This window comes from Bombus huntii, chromosome 7, assembly GCF_024542735.1.
Source record: "Bombus huntii isolate Logan2020A chromosome 7, iyBomHunt1.1, whole genome shotgun sequence".
Classification (NCBI taxonomy): domain Eukaryota; kingdom Metazoa; phylum Arthropoda; class Insecta; order Hymenoptera; family Apidae; genus Bombus; species Bombus huntii.
Genome location: NC_066244.1, coordinates 9,576,745 through 9,594,990, shown reverse-complemented (window position 1 = coordinate 9,594,990; position 18,246 = coordinate 9,576,745). Strand labels below are relative to the sequence as shown.

Sequence of the window (18,246 nt, the reverse complement as noted above, 5' to 3'; positions counted from 1 at the left end):
GTGTGAATTATTGCGGGATATTGCAGTTAACAAACGTATAAAATGCATCTATCTTGGATCTTCGTGGTCAATATAAATTTTAAATTACTGTCCCATTTCACCGATATGCCTAATCCTGGCAAGGAACAAATAAACCTAATTTTGTTTAAAGAACGTACAAAGACGAAGAATCTTCATTAAGGATAATAGTAAAAATGCATAAAAGTCTCGATATACTTCATAAGCATATGAACATCAGCATCAAACCTATTTCTCCAATAATTCACTTAAACCATCCACAAGAAACATAATATTTCACGCTCACTACGCCAAAAATTGCGATACAATGCTTGCATGATACTTCACAGTTCTTTAACCACTGGAGCACCACACGTTCTTCCGCGTAGATTCGTCTACAAAGTAAACGAGAAAAGAAGACAAAAAAGGAAAAGAAAGGAAACCCTAGAGAATAATTCGCCACTGCACGAGTTCCTTCCTGAAGAAAGCCGTCGTCGATTAACGACCCCTGATATGCACCTACATTGACGTACATCCTCTAAATCACCAGGCGAACTTCTGTTTCTAGGCAGCGTGGTCGATCAATCGTAACAAGCGAGATGGGCATAAATAATTTTACTATTCTACTAGCAGACTAATTTACCCTCAGCGAGCGTAGATACGTACGTTGTAGAGGAATTTCGGAGGTTGGAGGCCGTGGTGGCGTGCACCACGGGCCACGCCACACTGCTAATTCCGAGCAGGTTGTTATCAGGATCCTACGTCGACGGAATAGCCAAGCGGACGTCCGGCCAGCCGCGACAGGGTTCCAGGTACAGCGCGCGTCCCACCCTCTACCACCAGGGGGTAATTCATAGCCGGAGTAATGGCGATCGCGTTATCATGCCTTAATGCCCTTTTCGTCCGTTCCGTGAAATTCCACTTGCTTGCCTCCACTTTTCCAGGAAGGTTGTGGCTTGCTGCAGGAAACGGATGATTGAACGATCGAGTCGCTGCGGAAAATTAGGAAAACGGCTGAAGTTGACGATGATACATATTAAGTTCGTGGTTTCAGGGGAAATTCTTTTTTTTTTTTTAGATATTTCGGGGAATTTTGAGGAAATTTTTGGCCTTGTGTAGAAGTAACTCTTAGAATATTTTTGGGATCTTTAGGAAATTTGTAGATTTGCTTGCAAGTAATTTGAAGGAAATTTTTTGATCTTCTTTTTTAGGAAATTGATAGCTACGCTTGCAAGTAGGTTTTAGGAAAGTTTAGAATTTCCTAGAAATGAAAGTTTTTCGATTCTCTTCTAGAACAAAGGTGCAAGGAATTATTGTTAGAAAAGATATTTACATGTTTATGATATCGATGTTAATTGTTGTTGTTAATTCTTTCTCGATTATACAGACTCTTATAGTTAATATTATATCTTAAATTAGAAGCTCATACAAAACTTCATAAATAGAAGCTAAAATTTGTAAAAGATTTTGAAGCTTCCCACTTAGTCCCTTGCTTCTCCCTTCTTTCATTTCAATAATATTTTGAAAGAAAAGAGAAAAGATAAAAAAGCTAGACATAATAGCGCAGTTTTATAAGAGAGAAGTATTAAATGTCAGAGCAATTTTATGAAGGAAACGTGCCCTTCTAAGCTTTGAAACTGAACTGTGCCATCCGAGAATTAGTCGATTCTTTCGCATCGCGGATATGTACGTACACAATGGAGCCCGAAGTTGAAGTTAATTACACGAAAAAGTTGACTTTGAACGATGATCCGTGTAATAAAAATTCCCGCTTTATTGGTTTTTCAAGTATCGTTGCCAGCTTAATGGATTTGATTAATTACACAAAGAAAAGGGTATCATTAATCATAAATACGCGATGCGTACGCAAGCTCGCCGCCATGTTATCATTACGAAATTGATAACCGATCGTACGCTCGATCGATCATTCATCAGTTACACGTATAAATCATGACGTAAAATGGGGAAGAAATCGCACAATGTGAGAGAGTATGAAAATATTCGCATTTTCTAAATTAGTGACAAGATTCAGTCAGAGATAATCAAATCGCTAGAACCGATAGTCGAAGATGATGATACTATAAATCGAAGAGCGTAGGGGAAAAACATGGTAAATCGCATATTCTATTTTTAATAAGAGCGCAACTTTAACAGTTGAAGTTTTGCGGAAGCCAGAAATATAATTATTAAGGCAAGCAGTACGTCTATTTTAAAACTACGGTGAGCAATATTTTGGAAATTTTAAAATGTTGGGAGAAGACACTCGACTTTAAAACCAAATAAAAAGATAATTTTCGACGATGAAAATCGATAATAAGATGTGTGTCAGTTTAACTCGTTTAATTAGTATTTAGTCTGCATGTAATTAATATTATTCATATTTTTTAAATGTTCCAGAGAATGACAAAAATACTGATTGAAATCTAATAGTTTTTAGAATTGGTCAATAAAATATTTGATTTCAAAATTGCGCTTCTATACAAGAAAAAGACATTGAAATGAAATAGAATGTGAATTAACATGTTTTCACCTGTAGCCTACAATTAAAAATTCAATAATCCACAATTTATCACGTTATTCGTAAGTGATCTTAGATCACGAAGAAAAATGCACAGTGAAAAATATATTTGAAAAATCTAAAGTCTGTGTCACGCGTTATGAAGTACCCTATGCATTCCTGGCGAAACACATACTTCCGTGTCATTTGCCGCGCGCAGTAAATTCCCTTAGATCGCAAGTCGAATGATCCCTTAAGAATCGTGCATCATTAATCACCGACTTGAGCGTGATACCTACTTACTTACGGCGTTGGCGATGTGTTATCGGTATCGGATCGATGGTTTAGTGAACCAAATGTCGGTCGACGACCCTTTTTAGCTCGTTTCAGCGAAATTTTTTCCGCTGTTTTACCGCGCCGAACAGGCACGAGGGGGTGGAAAGTAGAACGAAATAAAGACGGTCAAGATAGATATACGAAATCGTTTATGCTTTCGTAACACGAGCCATTGCACGATTTTTACTGTTCGTTGCTCGCGTTTTCGCGAGATATACAGAACCATCAGGTGTTTAAGAAAAATCTACCGGGTAGAAGTAATTTTAGATGGACTTCTTAATGCGACAGTTAATTTAATTCGCGAGTGGCGAAGATTCGAATAATCAGAAAACTGGAAAATTGAAGCTCGTTTAATCTAGATCCACTTTTCCATAAGATGCTGGATTATCTTCTCCCGCGAAAGAATTCGTCGGGCTCGGTATTACTTTGATCTTAAGAAGCGTTTATCGCAAATGAAAATCGTCACGCGGAATATTTAAGATCGTAGAAATTAAGGCGAGGAAAAATTGTTTTGCTAATTTCATTAACTTTGAATCGATAATTTGAATATTAAAATTTATTTTATTATCGTAATTGTGTTAATTAATATTTCCGCATTGGCATTAACGTAATCATCCGTGTTAAATAATAAAATAAGAATTAAACTATTTAAAACTATAAATTCGAATCCATACTGTTGTGATTACCTGTTTAATTTATTATATTATAAGTACGCCTAAATTTTCTGTCATCTCAGAATTTATCTCCATCGTCTTTTATATGCAATACATATTTTTCAAGATACGTGTCTCAAATATTCTTTATATATTGATCTTCTAATATATAAATTTCCAATACAAATTAGTCTAGCTACACTCGGTCTATACAATCTTCAAATAAAAAAAGAAAAAAGATTCGTATCTCGACATGGCATACTACCTTATCGTATCTTTGTTTGATACGCCTTGACATATCATATCATATTTGTATAGCTTTTATCGATTTGATATTATACAAAATTGATAAAATGTAAATTATTTAAATATCGAAATATTGATATCGCACATCGAATAAAGCGGGCAACCAATGTTTCGAATAAACGACCGGTTCTCACCGAGCAATTCATAACCTAGTTACAGGGAGAGCCGTGTTATCGAACTTCGCCACCCCCGTTGTAGCGTCCTCTTTCATAGCTCAGACTTTCGAACGAGTGAACCGACTTTCGCAGAAAAACCATCTCACCACTTTAATAACAGTTTCTTGTTGTGTGACGTAATGTATCGACCAGATGAAATTACGTAGAGCGACTAGTTTCGTTGGCTACTTATTTTGAGAAAGAGATCTTTATGAAGAGAAAAGTTTGCGATCGAGACGACAGTTGAAAGAATTGACAGGCTTACGATTGAATCCTCGAATAAATGAAGAGATGCGATTGTATTATATAGAAAATATGTATATACACGGTTTTTAAATTTCAAATTTGCAGGTTCCTTTGAGCGCGATATTTGACAAACGAAGCGTTTTATATAACTTTGCATAGATTTTCACGGGATAAAAATAAAGCGATATGAAAAATTGATTAAAAGAACGTATTTTAAAGGGCTATTTAATTAGTGCGATGATTTAACTGGTCATACTGATATTCGTATCTGCATTCATATTTTTCAAGTAGAATTTTGTTAACTTTTTTACAAGTGATTTATAAGATGGTATAATTGCGTTCAAACGACTGTGCTTTTTATGTCATCTACGTTTAATCGGCAGAGATTTTAACAGAAGGACTTATTACGCTGACTTGCTTTCATTAATTTTTCACTCTCTTTCCTTTCATTTACCTAAGATATTTTCATCTCAGTCACGTTTCAGACACCTCCTCGTGTCATTCTTTTACTCTTTATCTATAGTTTTCTGTATAGACGATAAAAAATACATCCAAGCGATATACTTTATTTCGAGCTATTGGCGTAATTTATACGTCGGTTATAATTTATTTCGTAGTATTCTTTGATAATTTAATCCCTTATGTTCTCAATCATTTGACATTTTTTACCAGGCACAACTATTCCACGATGTTTACCGAAAATATGAAATACCTTTCCTATCGTAAATTTGCTCGTCTATCGAAAACAAAAATCTACCGGAAAATGCGCGTACACACAGTTTCATAAATTCCTGCCCACGTTAAACATCAAACGCAATAAACCAACCCCATGATTGTACTCGCAGAATAATACTACCAAGTGCAGAATATGGTCATTCAGCTTTGATTACTTTGTCGATCTACTGTGTCAGTGCGTCGTAAATTATATGGCATCGGCGGGGCATTCGCGGGCCACCCTGGTATTCGAAATTACTTTGAAAATAACTCGGTGGTTTCTGGCGTTCTCTCGATATTTACGATCGTCCATTCGGCTGAATCTGTTGTCCGGCTGATAAATAGAAAAACGTCCCGTTCCAGTTTCGTCACGATAAGCAAGTGCAGCCGAGGATTACGTAATAAATCGCTACCGAGATAAATTCGTGCACGAGGGCCGACACGAGACATGCATCTTCGTTTCCGAAACCGCAAAAGCAACAACGACCTTATCGTTACGAATTCTGCCCGAATGCTCCACGCCAACTTTCGATGTGGAGATGACAATCTCGTGCAATGCAATATCTTCTTATTACGGAGGAATGTCTGGCGAGTTGTTCGACAACTCGTGAAAATGTAATAAAACCATCCTCGTCTGTAGCTTGAAGGACCTTTACGAGACACTTTTATCGACGATATCTCGTTAAGAAAACGCGTAACAATTATTACAGCTCCGTTCGATGCAGTTGGATGAGAATGTATTTTGATAAGCTGAAATGAGGTACGTTCCTGTTTCTGTCAAAATTGAGATAAATGTTTAATTGCATCCTGTGTGATAATATAGAATTCAGAAAACTCAAGTTTCAATTTTTTGATTTACTTTATGATTAGAAAGAAATATTTCAAGATAAAGTAGCTGAAAATGAACAAACCTAATAAGACGAAAAAAATGTGTAATTGACGTGGTGGAAGCCAAATATCCCCGATGCTTTAATATCTCTTGATACTTTAATATTCCGATAAACGATATCTCTAAAGTTACGAAGAGGGTGGAAAGGTACACGTTCAGCCCCCAAATCAAATAAAGCGATAATTTTCGTAACACAGACTTGATACACAAGGTATACGAGTCTCAAACGTATCCTGTAACAAAATCACGAACCTATTCAACCGCAGAAACAGTCAACGTTTACAATCGATCGTCACAACAGGTGTAATGATCCCACGAAACCAGTTGATTCTATGTCACCATTTAGTCTGCTCAGTGTTGCGACTATATGTGACTAGTAGCTGTCAAACCGTGGAAACTAAGGAACAGACATACGGGTAGCATGATCTGTTTCGCTGGTGAGACGAAAAGCAAACAGCAAGATCTACGTAGAACGCAAATCATTTTAATCAAATTTTGATTAATTGTCGTTGATCGCCGACCAAAACGCGCTCACGCATAGTCCTATCGGATCCTCGCGTCATCAGTGGCCGTATCTACGGGCTGCAAATAGGATCAAGAGATCTAATCTCGGCTAAATCGAAACGTCTGCTGGGTGGAAGTCAGATCCGACGTGATATCAAAGCGAACAGCTAATAACCGGGACCACTTTGCCAGGGTTCAAGCAGACCTACCTCGGATATTACCAACACTTGAAATCACAGGAAATACGAGAGTGATCGTTCTCCTTGTGTCGCGCCGCGGTTAGCCTACACTTTGAGTAATTAGTCGCTGGAGGAGAAATGAATTCATCAGGGAGCTTACGTTCGGGGTTATTCTTGCTTACTGACTGGTGAATGTTGAATGTGATTGATATGGAAAAAGTAGAACAGATGCTTCTTTTTAAAGAAAGTGAAATGGAATATATTGTAGGAAAGATATTTTGTGTGTGTGTGCGTGTGTGAATTTAATATCACATCAAGTGTCTATGGTTATTAACGACATCTTTAGCATCTTAAATTTTATTTATGAGAGTCGTTTGTTTGAGAAATTCTATTGTCTTGTTCCTCTTCTTTTTCATCGTCGTCGTCGTCTTCTTCTTCTTCTTCTTCTTCTTCTTCTTCTTCTGGGTTTTGCGTCGCATCGACCGTAAGGTCATTAGCGACGATGTCGAGTTTAAATGAGTTGTATTTTGAAATATATGTTTGTTTCTTTAAGACAGTTTATTGTATTTCTTACGTGATGAGATTCCGTTTTTTATGAGAATGAGTATTTGTTGAGAAGAAAATATTTTATTCTCCGATGGAATTAAAATATTGTAAATTGTCATGTTATAACACATAGACGGTGTAAATTGATTTGCGTAGCTGTCATCGCTCAGACCGTTTTATTTCTTCGTTTAGAGGATCTAAAGTCTTCAATCTCTCAAGTTGTTGCTGCAAATAATTTGGCATTGCACGACAGAAGACTAAAAATTTTAAGTAATACAAGTTGTCAAGTTAAACACAACGAATTTTTAAATACGATGTTTAGTAATATTAGAAATATATGAAATAATGTGTTATATAGACAATATATTATTTGGAATACTAGGGAAACGCTTGTTTAAAATGATATATATTGCTCCATTGAGTATTTTAAAATTAAGTGTAATATAAAGAAGAATAAAATGGAATGTTGGTTCTGTTAAAACGTGAAATTCCAGATAATATTATGACGATCGATAACAAAGGATGAGTGAGCGGAACAAATCGATATACAAAGGGCGGATTATCGGAAAAAGAGGGAATTTTCTAGCAAAGTAAATCTTATCCACGTTATCGTGGGAAAAATCATGTGAGGTTGATCCTAGAGCAGCTGAAATGATTATTAGACACGCAAAGAGCCCTATGAGAGACGAAATTTAAAAGATTTGATCAAATATTCCTGGTTTAATCCCCGAGCGAGTGCCACTATGATCAAGAAAACATGAAATAAGAAACCAGTTTTAACTGAAAATGATATTTCGTTCATTTTTAATCTGAATTTCCATAGAGAAATATTGACACAGGCCTCGTATTATTTATGCATAAGGAACATATGAATTAATAAATATTACGAAGAACAACATTAGATTTCACGACAAACGCGTACATCGATTTTTTGCTAAAATAATTCATTAATGCTCGGAGAGTTGATTTTTCATGCAGCATAATAAAACACGTTCTCATCCTCGATGAATAAATGCTTCGGTACGAACATTCTCGTTGTGTGCATATATTAGTGAATTTTCTCCCTTTCAGCAAAGCAGATTTTCACACCGAAAATGGTATTTTAAAGCATAGTAGAACCTCGGTAGAAACAAACAATAGCGATGTAACTCGTTGCCATAACTTGTCTCGCTCCTGCAGCTGTCAATATTTCATCGCATATCTGTCAGTTATTGAAAATTAATTATAAAAATTTCAAAAATAACCATTATTTGTCAATCCTATTTTTATATCCAAGAGAGATTTCGAGCGATTGTATACACGTATGTGATTCATAGTTTTCTATTTCAATCGTTTCATTTCGTTGTGTTCTATTTAACTATTTAATTTAATTATTTTGTGAAAAATGACGAAAGAAAGCAACGACGTTAATTACCTAATTAAAATTGATTGATTGACGGACAAAGGGAAAGCCAGGAACAATGAGATTGACGAACGGTTACTAGAGGATTCTCTTCATCAAGGGACGAATGAAAATTAAATTATACGTCCAACCATAACTATTAACCGTTCTCCAATTCATGGATCATAAATTCTCAATAGATACTCCCTGGTATTTCGCTTCTGAGAGCTTTTCTATTTAACGGTTGAGCCTTGGATTTCTCTTTAACTACAGATAGGATTGCCTAAATTAGTAGATGTGCTCTAGCAGAATTTGGAGAGCTTGCTTGAATTAGTAATTTGGCGATTACATACGTTCCACAGGAGGCATTTGCATATTTTCAGATCGATGAGATTGGGCGCTTTACTGTGGTCACTTGCTTCCTATAGATCACAAGTTGCAGAAAATATCAGGCCATTGATCGTAACTTTTAAAAAGCAATATATTAATATTAATGGTTATAAAAGGACCTTTGCGTTTTTCATAAAATCATTTTTATACGGAAAATCGTTAAATCGTTTTGTAAATATTCTTAATTAATATGTACAATAACATTCTCGAATTTAAATAAAAAATTATTAAATAATTGACGTAGTTATTGACAAAGCAAAAGATGTAGATTTAATTTCACGAATGTAAAGTAATAAATATTATGAGATTTTAGTAATGAATAAGAGAAGAAAAGAAGAATTATTTTGTTTAATTTGTAATTTCTGTATTAATTTCGTGCGGTGTTAAAATGGCATTTTTAATAATAAAATTTATTCGCGAAATATACATATATACGTAAATTAACTAATAATTGAAAATATATTCTTCAGAAGAATAAAATTCTAAAATAAGAATGAAAATAAAATTGTACATAATACTGATAGAACTCGAACGCGTATTCTTCCTTAACTTTAAACTTTACGTAATTATCATACAGATGCTTAAAAATTACTATAATAAAATAGAAAGTTTCATTGCAAAATTGTTAGATCTACGAAAACTATAATCGTATGATATAGTAAAAGTTCCTAGTAAATTTTTAAGTATCAGAATAAACCATAGCTTTTCAGAATTTATAATTAGTTTACTAAAGATAATTTTTGCGAATTAGACTATCTTTGAACGATATTTTCATCACCACAAAGATTGCCTAATAATAACGTAAATCATGTTATTGTCCACTCGTACTATTATAACGAAACGAAAAGATTAAACTAATTAAAAGTATCCAAACTATTTCTTTCGAAAATTTCGGTTGTCCCAACAAAGTTTAGGGAATTCTCCAACAGAAAATTCATTAAGAATTATTAAGTCAGGTTACCAAGAATAATAAATTCAAAAGTGATGAGAAAAAAGAACATTAATCTTCTTGAACTCGGCTCATGCGTCTCTTCATTCGTTTTCATTCCATTAATATTACACAGTGTCCTTTTAAACATGAACGAACATTAGAAGTTTTTCATTCAGAGACAAATTTTGCTAAAGTGTGAAGCATTAATATTCCTCACAACGTTGAATAGTAACCAAAAAAAAATTGTTATTTTAAATTATATTTTTTTCTCAAAGCTAGCAAACAGAAGTATTTATAACAAATAGCGGAGAAATATTTGTAATGTAACAATTCTAAAATAGTGATCGATATGCTTTTTATAATAAAAGTCGGTGCCTGAAATAGTACAATTATATAGAGCACACTAGAGTTCATTATCACATAGTATATTATACATTATACTATTTTATTCATATTATAGAAACGTACGTCAATTATCAATTTGCAAAAGTGTTACGATTATTTAAATATTCCTATTACGGACATATTCTTTGCAATTTTACAGAAACTAAATTAGATTAGAATTTGTCACAAGCTAATTGCAATATACAGAAACTATATATTACACAAAATATTTGTTTTATCGTAGAAATATTTATATTTCATAAAAAATATGCTACTAGTTGTGTCGAATAAAATTATTAATTCATAAAAATGTTTAATTTCCAGACAGCCAAAGAATAAATTTCCAGAACAAATATTTTCTCATTATCACCTCATTTCTACGCTTTATCTGAATTTTATTTACAAAGTTCGCTGTCTATCACAAGGATCTATTCTAAGCAGAATTTGATCAAGTTTCCGGTAATTTTATTAATGCCAAACTAATGCCACATAATTTACATATTTCGTAAGTGATAATAATTATATAGCACACGCTATGTCATCACGTAAGTAAGTTTATTTTTGAGCGTGGAGATGCATCAGCAACGATATTAGCAGCAATAACACTGCACCGTGCGGAGTACCACGCTTAAATTTTACGAGGCGTTTATCAAACGCCGACAAAACCATCCACTCTATTACTTCCAAACAATCTAACCAACGATAAAACGAACATTTCGCTCGAAATTCTGAAACTACGAAAATCCGCGGTATTAAAATGAGATAATTCAGCGGAATAAAACGCAATTTGATATTACGTGCAGATTCTTCACGCTCAAGGATTTCCTGCTCGAGTATATTCCGGCAAATTTGTTAAATTTACGAACAACCATGTACCATTATTGAAATTGTATTTCTTACTGCAGTCTGTGACAGTTGTTTTAATGTATTATTCATAAAAGAACGAAAACAATCGAATTCCAAAATCTCCGCTCGCTTCTTACTTTCACGAAGTTATCGTTGCAACTTGCGAATTTTTAATTCTTTTTCTGCTTCATGGACTGTTTACAGTCGCATAAACATTATCAAACACAATTACTATTAGGAAATTATCGTTAAGAGGTTGCTAACAAGTTTGATCGAGATTATAGTTTTATAGATTTTAGATAGGATTGATTTGTTTGGAAAATTTTAGCAATTGTAACGTTCAATTAAAATCTTTCGTGAAAGAGGAAATAATACTAGAACACGATCTACCAGCAAATATGATTTATGTTTATGTACTTTTTGATGTTTTTACATATTTTCACAATCTTGACAATTGACTGACTAAATATACCGCAAGAGATGTACGACGTATTGTATTGTATTGTAAGTTGGCTTATGGCTTAGAACTTTCAATGTATAATTTAATTAAATATTAAATTAATTAAATAATTAATAATATAATTAGTAGTAAATCTGGATTAACGAAATTAATTAATCGTTAAAGAGATACGCTGAATCATGCGAAGATTACTTTAACGAAATATAATATTTGGAAGAAATGATATACCGTTAAAGCTTCATTTGAAAGGAAACGACATTTATACGCCTAATAATTATATACCTTAATAATTAACGATAATTACAATTATTCTAGATTAATAGTTTCTACATTACATATTTAAAATCCTACAAGCTAGAAAATTCGACATTCTAATTTTACCATCTTCTCGGAACGCGATCGAATGTTCGAAATGTCTCGTATTCGAATTTTCGCTCACTCCGGTCCAGTTAACCGCTGATAATGACACATGGCAGCCGTAAATCGTTCGGATATCGATTCTTAAACTTGCCGGAACGTTTAGAGGATGATCAGCCAACTCGTTCAGGATATCCACGATTTCGAAACGATCCCAACAATGGCCAGCACTTTTGGACAGATCGACACTGCGCGATCCCGGACAATAACGTGACAAACGTAAATTACCCGTTGAGAGGAGTCGATCTGAATGGCGAACAAAGTGAACAATACGCGCGATATGTCGCCCGGATCGGGTCAATATCCGGTAAAAGGCGAGTCATTTCGAACTAGTGCTCGTCCATACTAAGTCCACGACCGCATGACAAAAAGAGAAGGCGGGCGAGGAGGCAAAAAAAAGTTGGTACAGAGATCACAGAGAAACTGTGGTCAATTTCAACGAGGTTTGGTTTTAGTTCGCCTTTTAGAAAGATTAATGGACGTTTATGAGAATGTAATTATAGAAATGAATGGGGCCTAATTGTTTGGGAGAAACATTAAGCTGATGGACGTGAAATGTTTTCCCAAAATACAAAAATTTAACTGGCCAATACGGTCTATTGAATTTTGTTCTGTCATCGCCTGTCATCTACGTGCAAGAAGAAGAAATTTCAAATAAATTGTAGCTGCAATATGTTCGGAAGATTTATAATAAAAATATTAAAACATGAAAATGCTGGAGTTATCAAGAACGTCAAAATGATAGATTTCGATGTCCCTTTTTTTATGATTATGTGCTGGAAATATATGTAGATATCTTTTGGCAAAATTGACGTTGATTTTAATTGAAATTAGAATATTATCGTACAATTATACGTACTTCTGTTTTCGTCGTGTAATTTTAACTATAATTGTTTAAAAGTATATCCAAATGTTGGTTATCGAATGGTTATCGAAGTTGCTCGATAAATAATTGTGCATTGTATATTAGTAGCTGTGAAAGTGAAGTTTTCCATAAACGTTAAATTAAAAATATTGAAACACGAAAAATCACGGCATTTGGAAGATAAACAGCGTTTTTTAAAACTTTCTCGATATTCTCCAGACGTCACACGCGTACACATACAAGTTCAAAAACAACATTCACGGAAATATTTGCAAGTGTTTACACGTTTAAACATTTTCTTTTTCGCTAAATCCCAAAATTCCTTAAATTTTTTAAATCGTCGATCCTCCTCCAAAGATTATAAACTTTGCATTTGTTACAACATCGCATTAGCGCTTTTCATTCTAAATCTGAAATTCTGCTTCATCCGCATATCCAAGTATGATATTTACAATTATGAGAACTAAAATAGCAACAATAAATACATCGTAGAAAATCAGCGTGTCTCTGTAAATTGTCAAAAAATTCAAGCGATGTTTCGAATTGTCAAGGTTTCTGTTTGCGCATTTACACGCATCTCGTAAACACGCTTTTCTCGTAAACCGCTGAATCGCTTGAAATTATGACCAACAGGATGACGTTACACCCCGTGAAAGTTACTGTAACAACTGAAATATGCAGCTGATGCAGTGACACTACATATAACAGAGGGGTAGAAAGTAATTGTTCGGGTCCTAGCCCAATTCCAAATATTAGGTCATGCGTCAGAGTAGCGAGGCATCGTAAATTACAAGCCGACTACAATTTCGGGAATGGTGCGCGTTCTGGTAAAAAAGAACCGTGTGCTCCTTCTTTCTTCGTGGTATAAATATTTACGGATGGCGTGCTCTGTCTTTGCAGTGTAAACGAACGATCCATTCGCTTTTTTTGCGCTCTCTTTGTACCCATTCGATGGAAATAAACTGGTCGAAATAGTGCGAAACAAACCGCTCGATCGAAGCTTCTGGTGTATTTGTCAGAGGTGAAATTGATTTTAAAGAAAAACACACGCCCAGCCTACGTCGTAGAATGACTAGTAATGAAGGTACTAATCGATATCAAGCATTTTTTATTAGATTAGTATGTTAAAAAAAATTCTTGAGTGGAAACATTATACGAGAGAACTTAGATTATTAAAATATTATTTCATAATTATACTTCATGAATATTTTGTTACATATCGAACATTAGCTCGTGAAACGAAATTGCGATAATCTGAAGCAAGAATTTTTAATAGTCGAATTTGAAAATTTGCCTTTCGATTTCAATTAGAAAATTTAGAATCAAGTGGAATCGCAGTTGTAGAAATAATTTTACCTTATAGGATACGTAACGTGCATATTTATCACACAAAATGAATCATCGCATTTATCAAAATTTATATCGTATATTCGAAACGACGTTTCTGAGACTTTTGTTTCGTAAAACATCTAATTAGACGCGGTGAACAAACCATAAAATACTTCGTTTTTAATTTGTTCTCCGATGAAGTACACGATTCTCTTTGAAAGAAATCAATGATTCACTAATTAGAGAAAAGCATATTCGTTTGTAATGCGCTAACTCTTATATTATAAATTCCTTGAAATCGGTAGTTAGAGAAACAGCAATTATAACTTCGTTATCTCCCAGGTAGTACGAAGTGGACTTTCTCTTCAGAAGCTTAAAAGGGAGAAAACTTCGCTTTTAAAGTAGTTGCTTTAAAATTGAGGGCATTTTGTATGATTTTCAGAGAGTACGTTCCGAGTGACGTTGCAGAAAAGCAGCAGAGGACTTGGCTTGAGCGTTTCCGGTGGTGGGACTGCCGGCCCTGTTAGGGTAAAAAGACTATTTCCTCAACAACCGGCAGCCTTATCCAACAAACTTCAACCTGGCGATATACTTCTGGCTGCCAATGGAATTCCTTTAACCGGCCTCACTAACTATGTAAGCGTAAAATATTTATTATTCTATAAACTTATGGTATTTTCAATAATATTCGATATTTTTAATAATGTAATTTTAGTAATAACGATGATATCGAATAGCTAATAAAATATTAACAGTATTTAGTAATAACAACGATTTTAATAAATACCAATGAGTTCGTAATTTTTTTTTTTTTTTTTAATAATAATATAAAATTCAATGTGAAATGTAAAAGATTCAATACGACCAGCGTATTCGAAGAAGCAGGGTAAAATACATAACGCAATAGTTAAATGTATATAATAATCGATATAATACAAATATTTGAAAATCACCCAAAAATTGTAAAAATTTTCTTGAACATTAATAACAAGCAGATAGAATATAAATTCTCGTACACTTACAACTAGTCGGTGATCAGAAATATCTGCTGTTGTGTTAGAAAACAAATAGTATAGGAATATTCTGCACGATTGAAAATAACGCATAATCTTATAAAATATAATTGGAAAATTAAAAATTACGAAAATAGTAAAATAAAGGAAAATAAGAAAAGAGACATGACGTTTAAAATTTCTTGTGAAATATCGCTTAATAGTTCTTCTAAGTAATATTACTTCTTGCAAACAGTTTTTTTAAATAAATAATATCAAATTATTCGAACCTAAACGATTCAATGTTACAGGATTCTGGTTCGTTTATACGCGGGAATAACTTTCGTCCGTGACCGCAAACCTTTTTCCTTAGTCTTGGTCCATCACGCTTAACTCGATGAGCTGGCTGCGACAAAATAGCGATTACTACAGCTTTAGATGGAAGCTACGGGCTTGTCTTCTCGTAGCTCTTAGAGATTTGCATTTGATTAGCATAATGTAGCTACATCCGGAACTCGGAGCAAAGATCGACGCTATCTTGCGTGCAGTTGCCCGTTTGTCCCTCGAGAATCAAGGTGTAATATTAGTTTATATTGTACGCTGCTCCTTCTACCTTCTCTTATGAGATAACGCATTAATCGTTAATCTGCGAATTTTACGTATAAGTTCAGTAACTACGTTGCAAATTGAATAGCGTAAAGTGTAAACGATTTGAACCTTGCGCGATGAAGAATACGATATAGAAACTGTGTCGTATTATAACTCGATGTTTATGAGCTTGTACAATTTTTAGAAAGATTTTGAACTTTTCACTTTTTGTTTACTTTCATACGCTTTTCTTGTTCCTTTTTTTTTTTTTTTTTTTTAGAAATTTCTTCGTTTGAAATTGCAAAAAGGAAACTAAATGTTAAATGTTCGGCATATGGTTTCATACGGTTTTCTTGCTTTTCCTGTTTTTCTTTAGAAATTGTCTAATTTAGAAATTTTTTTTAGAAATCGTTCGAAACTGCATAAAGGAAACTAAATGTTCGGGATACGGTTTCAAGAACATTTTACGAACAAGTATTTTATATACAAACATTTGTTCTAAAACAGTTACGAGGCATGAAATTATAATTGTTATAATGAAAAGAATTCTCATAAAACTCAGTTTACTGATACTTGAACTGATACTAAATAATTAAACACACAAATGCTATTCTTTGAATCGTTCGTGTTACAGACTGGCACATATCAGTTTCGATAAAATTTTTAATCTCCTCTCGATGCAACTTGTTGCAGGAGGCCCTCGAAGTTCTACGAACGACACCCAATACCGTCGAGTTGGTGGTGTGTCGACTTCCGGGTGATACGAGTGTCACACCACCGGGTGCACCGCCGCCACCCCCGGCAAGGCGCGAGCCACCACCACCATTGCGAATACTCAACCCCCTGCCACCTCTTCAAATCGAACCCTGCGGCGTAAGTAACTCTTATCAAGAATCCTTCCTTGTTGCGATCCGCTAGATAGCCGAATTTCCTGCATCACTGAATCACTGAATTCCTCGATTTTCCACCCCTTTGACCGCTAATCGGAAGATCGAAAGTGAAATACGATATCAATGTCGAGATACTACCATTATTGGCATTAACGAGGATGATGATGATCATTTTTAAATTCACTTCAACTAGCAAAATAATTTCTTTCTTTTATTTTTTTTTTTTTTTTTTTGTTTGTTACTACCAAAGTAATATTTTCAAGTTGCTCGAAGTTATCTTATTATGGTAGTTTCGATTCGTTGAAATTAGAAACAATAGGTTAATTCTAAACTATGTACATGCTCCTTTATGACCATTGCTCGCACAATATCGGCTATAACTGGTAAATTGAAAATACATTTTTAATCCGTTGGCTCTATCGGACAATATGTTCAATGAATATGCTGTCTGTTACTGTTACATGTAGGAAATCCCAAGAGGAATACGAAATTTGATCGAAGTTCGTTTACAATTTAGATTTCGGTATTTCCCCTAGTATACACGGTTTCAAATGCATCTATAACAAACCCATCGTGTTTGTACGTTGAACATATTAACGGATACGAAGCGTATAAAAATCAGACTGTAAAGCAATTTATTCATAGCTTTTTCATTGCTCTCTGAATTTGATAAAAAGAGAAACTTTAAAACACTTTTATTACATCCAAGTTTATTTCAAATAACTAAAAGTTAGTTTGCCTATTTATTAAAAATGTTTATATAGACCTAGAGAAAATTAAAAATTGATTATATACATATACGTATGTCCGATATGTACAGATACCATTAATTTGCAAATGACTTTATATATTACAACATTTATTTGATTTAGAAATTCTGCAATTTCTATTTTACTGAATTTTACACGTCCATACACGTTACATATCAATATCCTTATTTTCAAACGAAGCTTTCTTTTTATCAAATTCTACGCATTTCATCGTCACGGTATCAAATTTTTCTAGTCATATAAACGTACTCTCAAAAGATTTAACGCATCTCGCGAGGCCCTGGCGAGGTAAAAGGAAATGTTAAACCCATAAATTCTATGAACCTCTCAGTTCCATGCAATCTACGACAAATAACGATCCTCTGAAAACGTTCAAACATCCTCTAGCTTTCATACCAACGATACCCACGTTCCCAAATTTCCATACTCACGACTTTCATTTACGCGAAAGGAAGCGGTAACCCTGTATAATGCGTCATGGAGATTAAGTGGCCTAAACTCTCTTTCGCAATCTCTCTGGCAGGAATTCGACATAGAAATGACAAAGGTCGGTGGAAGTCTGGGTTTCACTCTGAGGAAGGCAGACAGCAGCGCTCTGGGTCATTACGTGAGGGCATTAGTGCGGGAGCCGGCGTTAAGCGACGGCAGAATTCGACCCGGAGACAAAATAGTCGCCGTGGACGGTGCACCGTTGTCTCCCATGAGCCACGAAGAGGCCGTCCAATTGCTGCGACAATGTGGCCCGACCGTGAGACTTCGATTGTACAGAGATCTCGCGCAAACTCCTGTCTCCGCGCTTTCTCCGACCGAACCTGATCATCCACTCCGTCCACCGCGAACCAGTTTGAGGTAAACTTCTCTGCCGTAATTAGGCACACCTCCATTCTTCTTTCTAGATTCAATGGAAAAATAAATTCCCGCTAATTCGTCCCTCGATACCCTCGTTCTTTCTCTCGCCTTCTAATTGAAAGTTTTAAATCG

General features: G+C 34.6%; 1 protein-coding gene across 2 annotated transcripts in view; it reads left to right on the top strand.

Moving 5' to 3' along the window:
* The window catches only part of LOC126867694 (uncharacterized), a 226,174-nt gene that overhangs the window by 194,545 nt on the left and 13,383 nt on the right, over positions 1–18,246 (top strand). For both annotated transcript variants that reach the window (XM_050622501.1, XM_050622500.1), the window contains 3 exons: positions 14,468–14,661; positions 16,299–16,478; positions 17,789–18,114. In XM_050622501.1, coding sequence (XP_050478458.1) covers positions 14,468–14,661; positions 16,299–16,478; positions 17,789–18,114 — 700 coding nt within the window. The remainder of the gene's footprint in view (positions 1–14,467; positions 14,662–16,298; positions 16,479–17,788; positions 18,115–18,246) is intronic.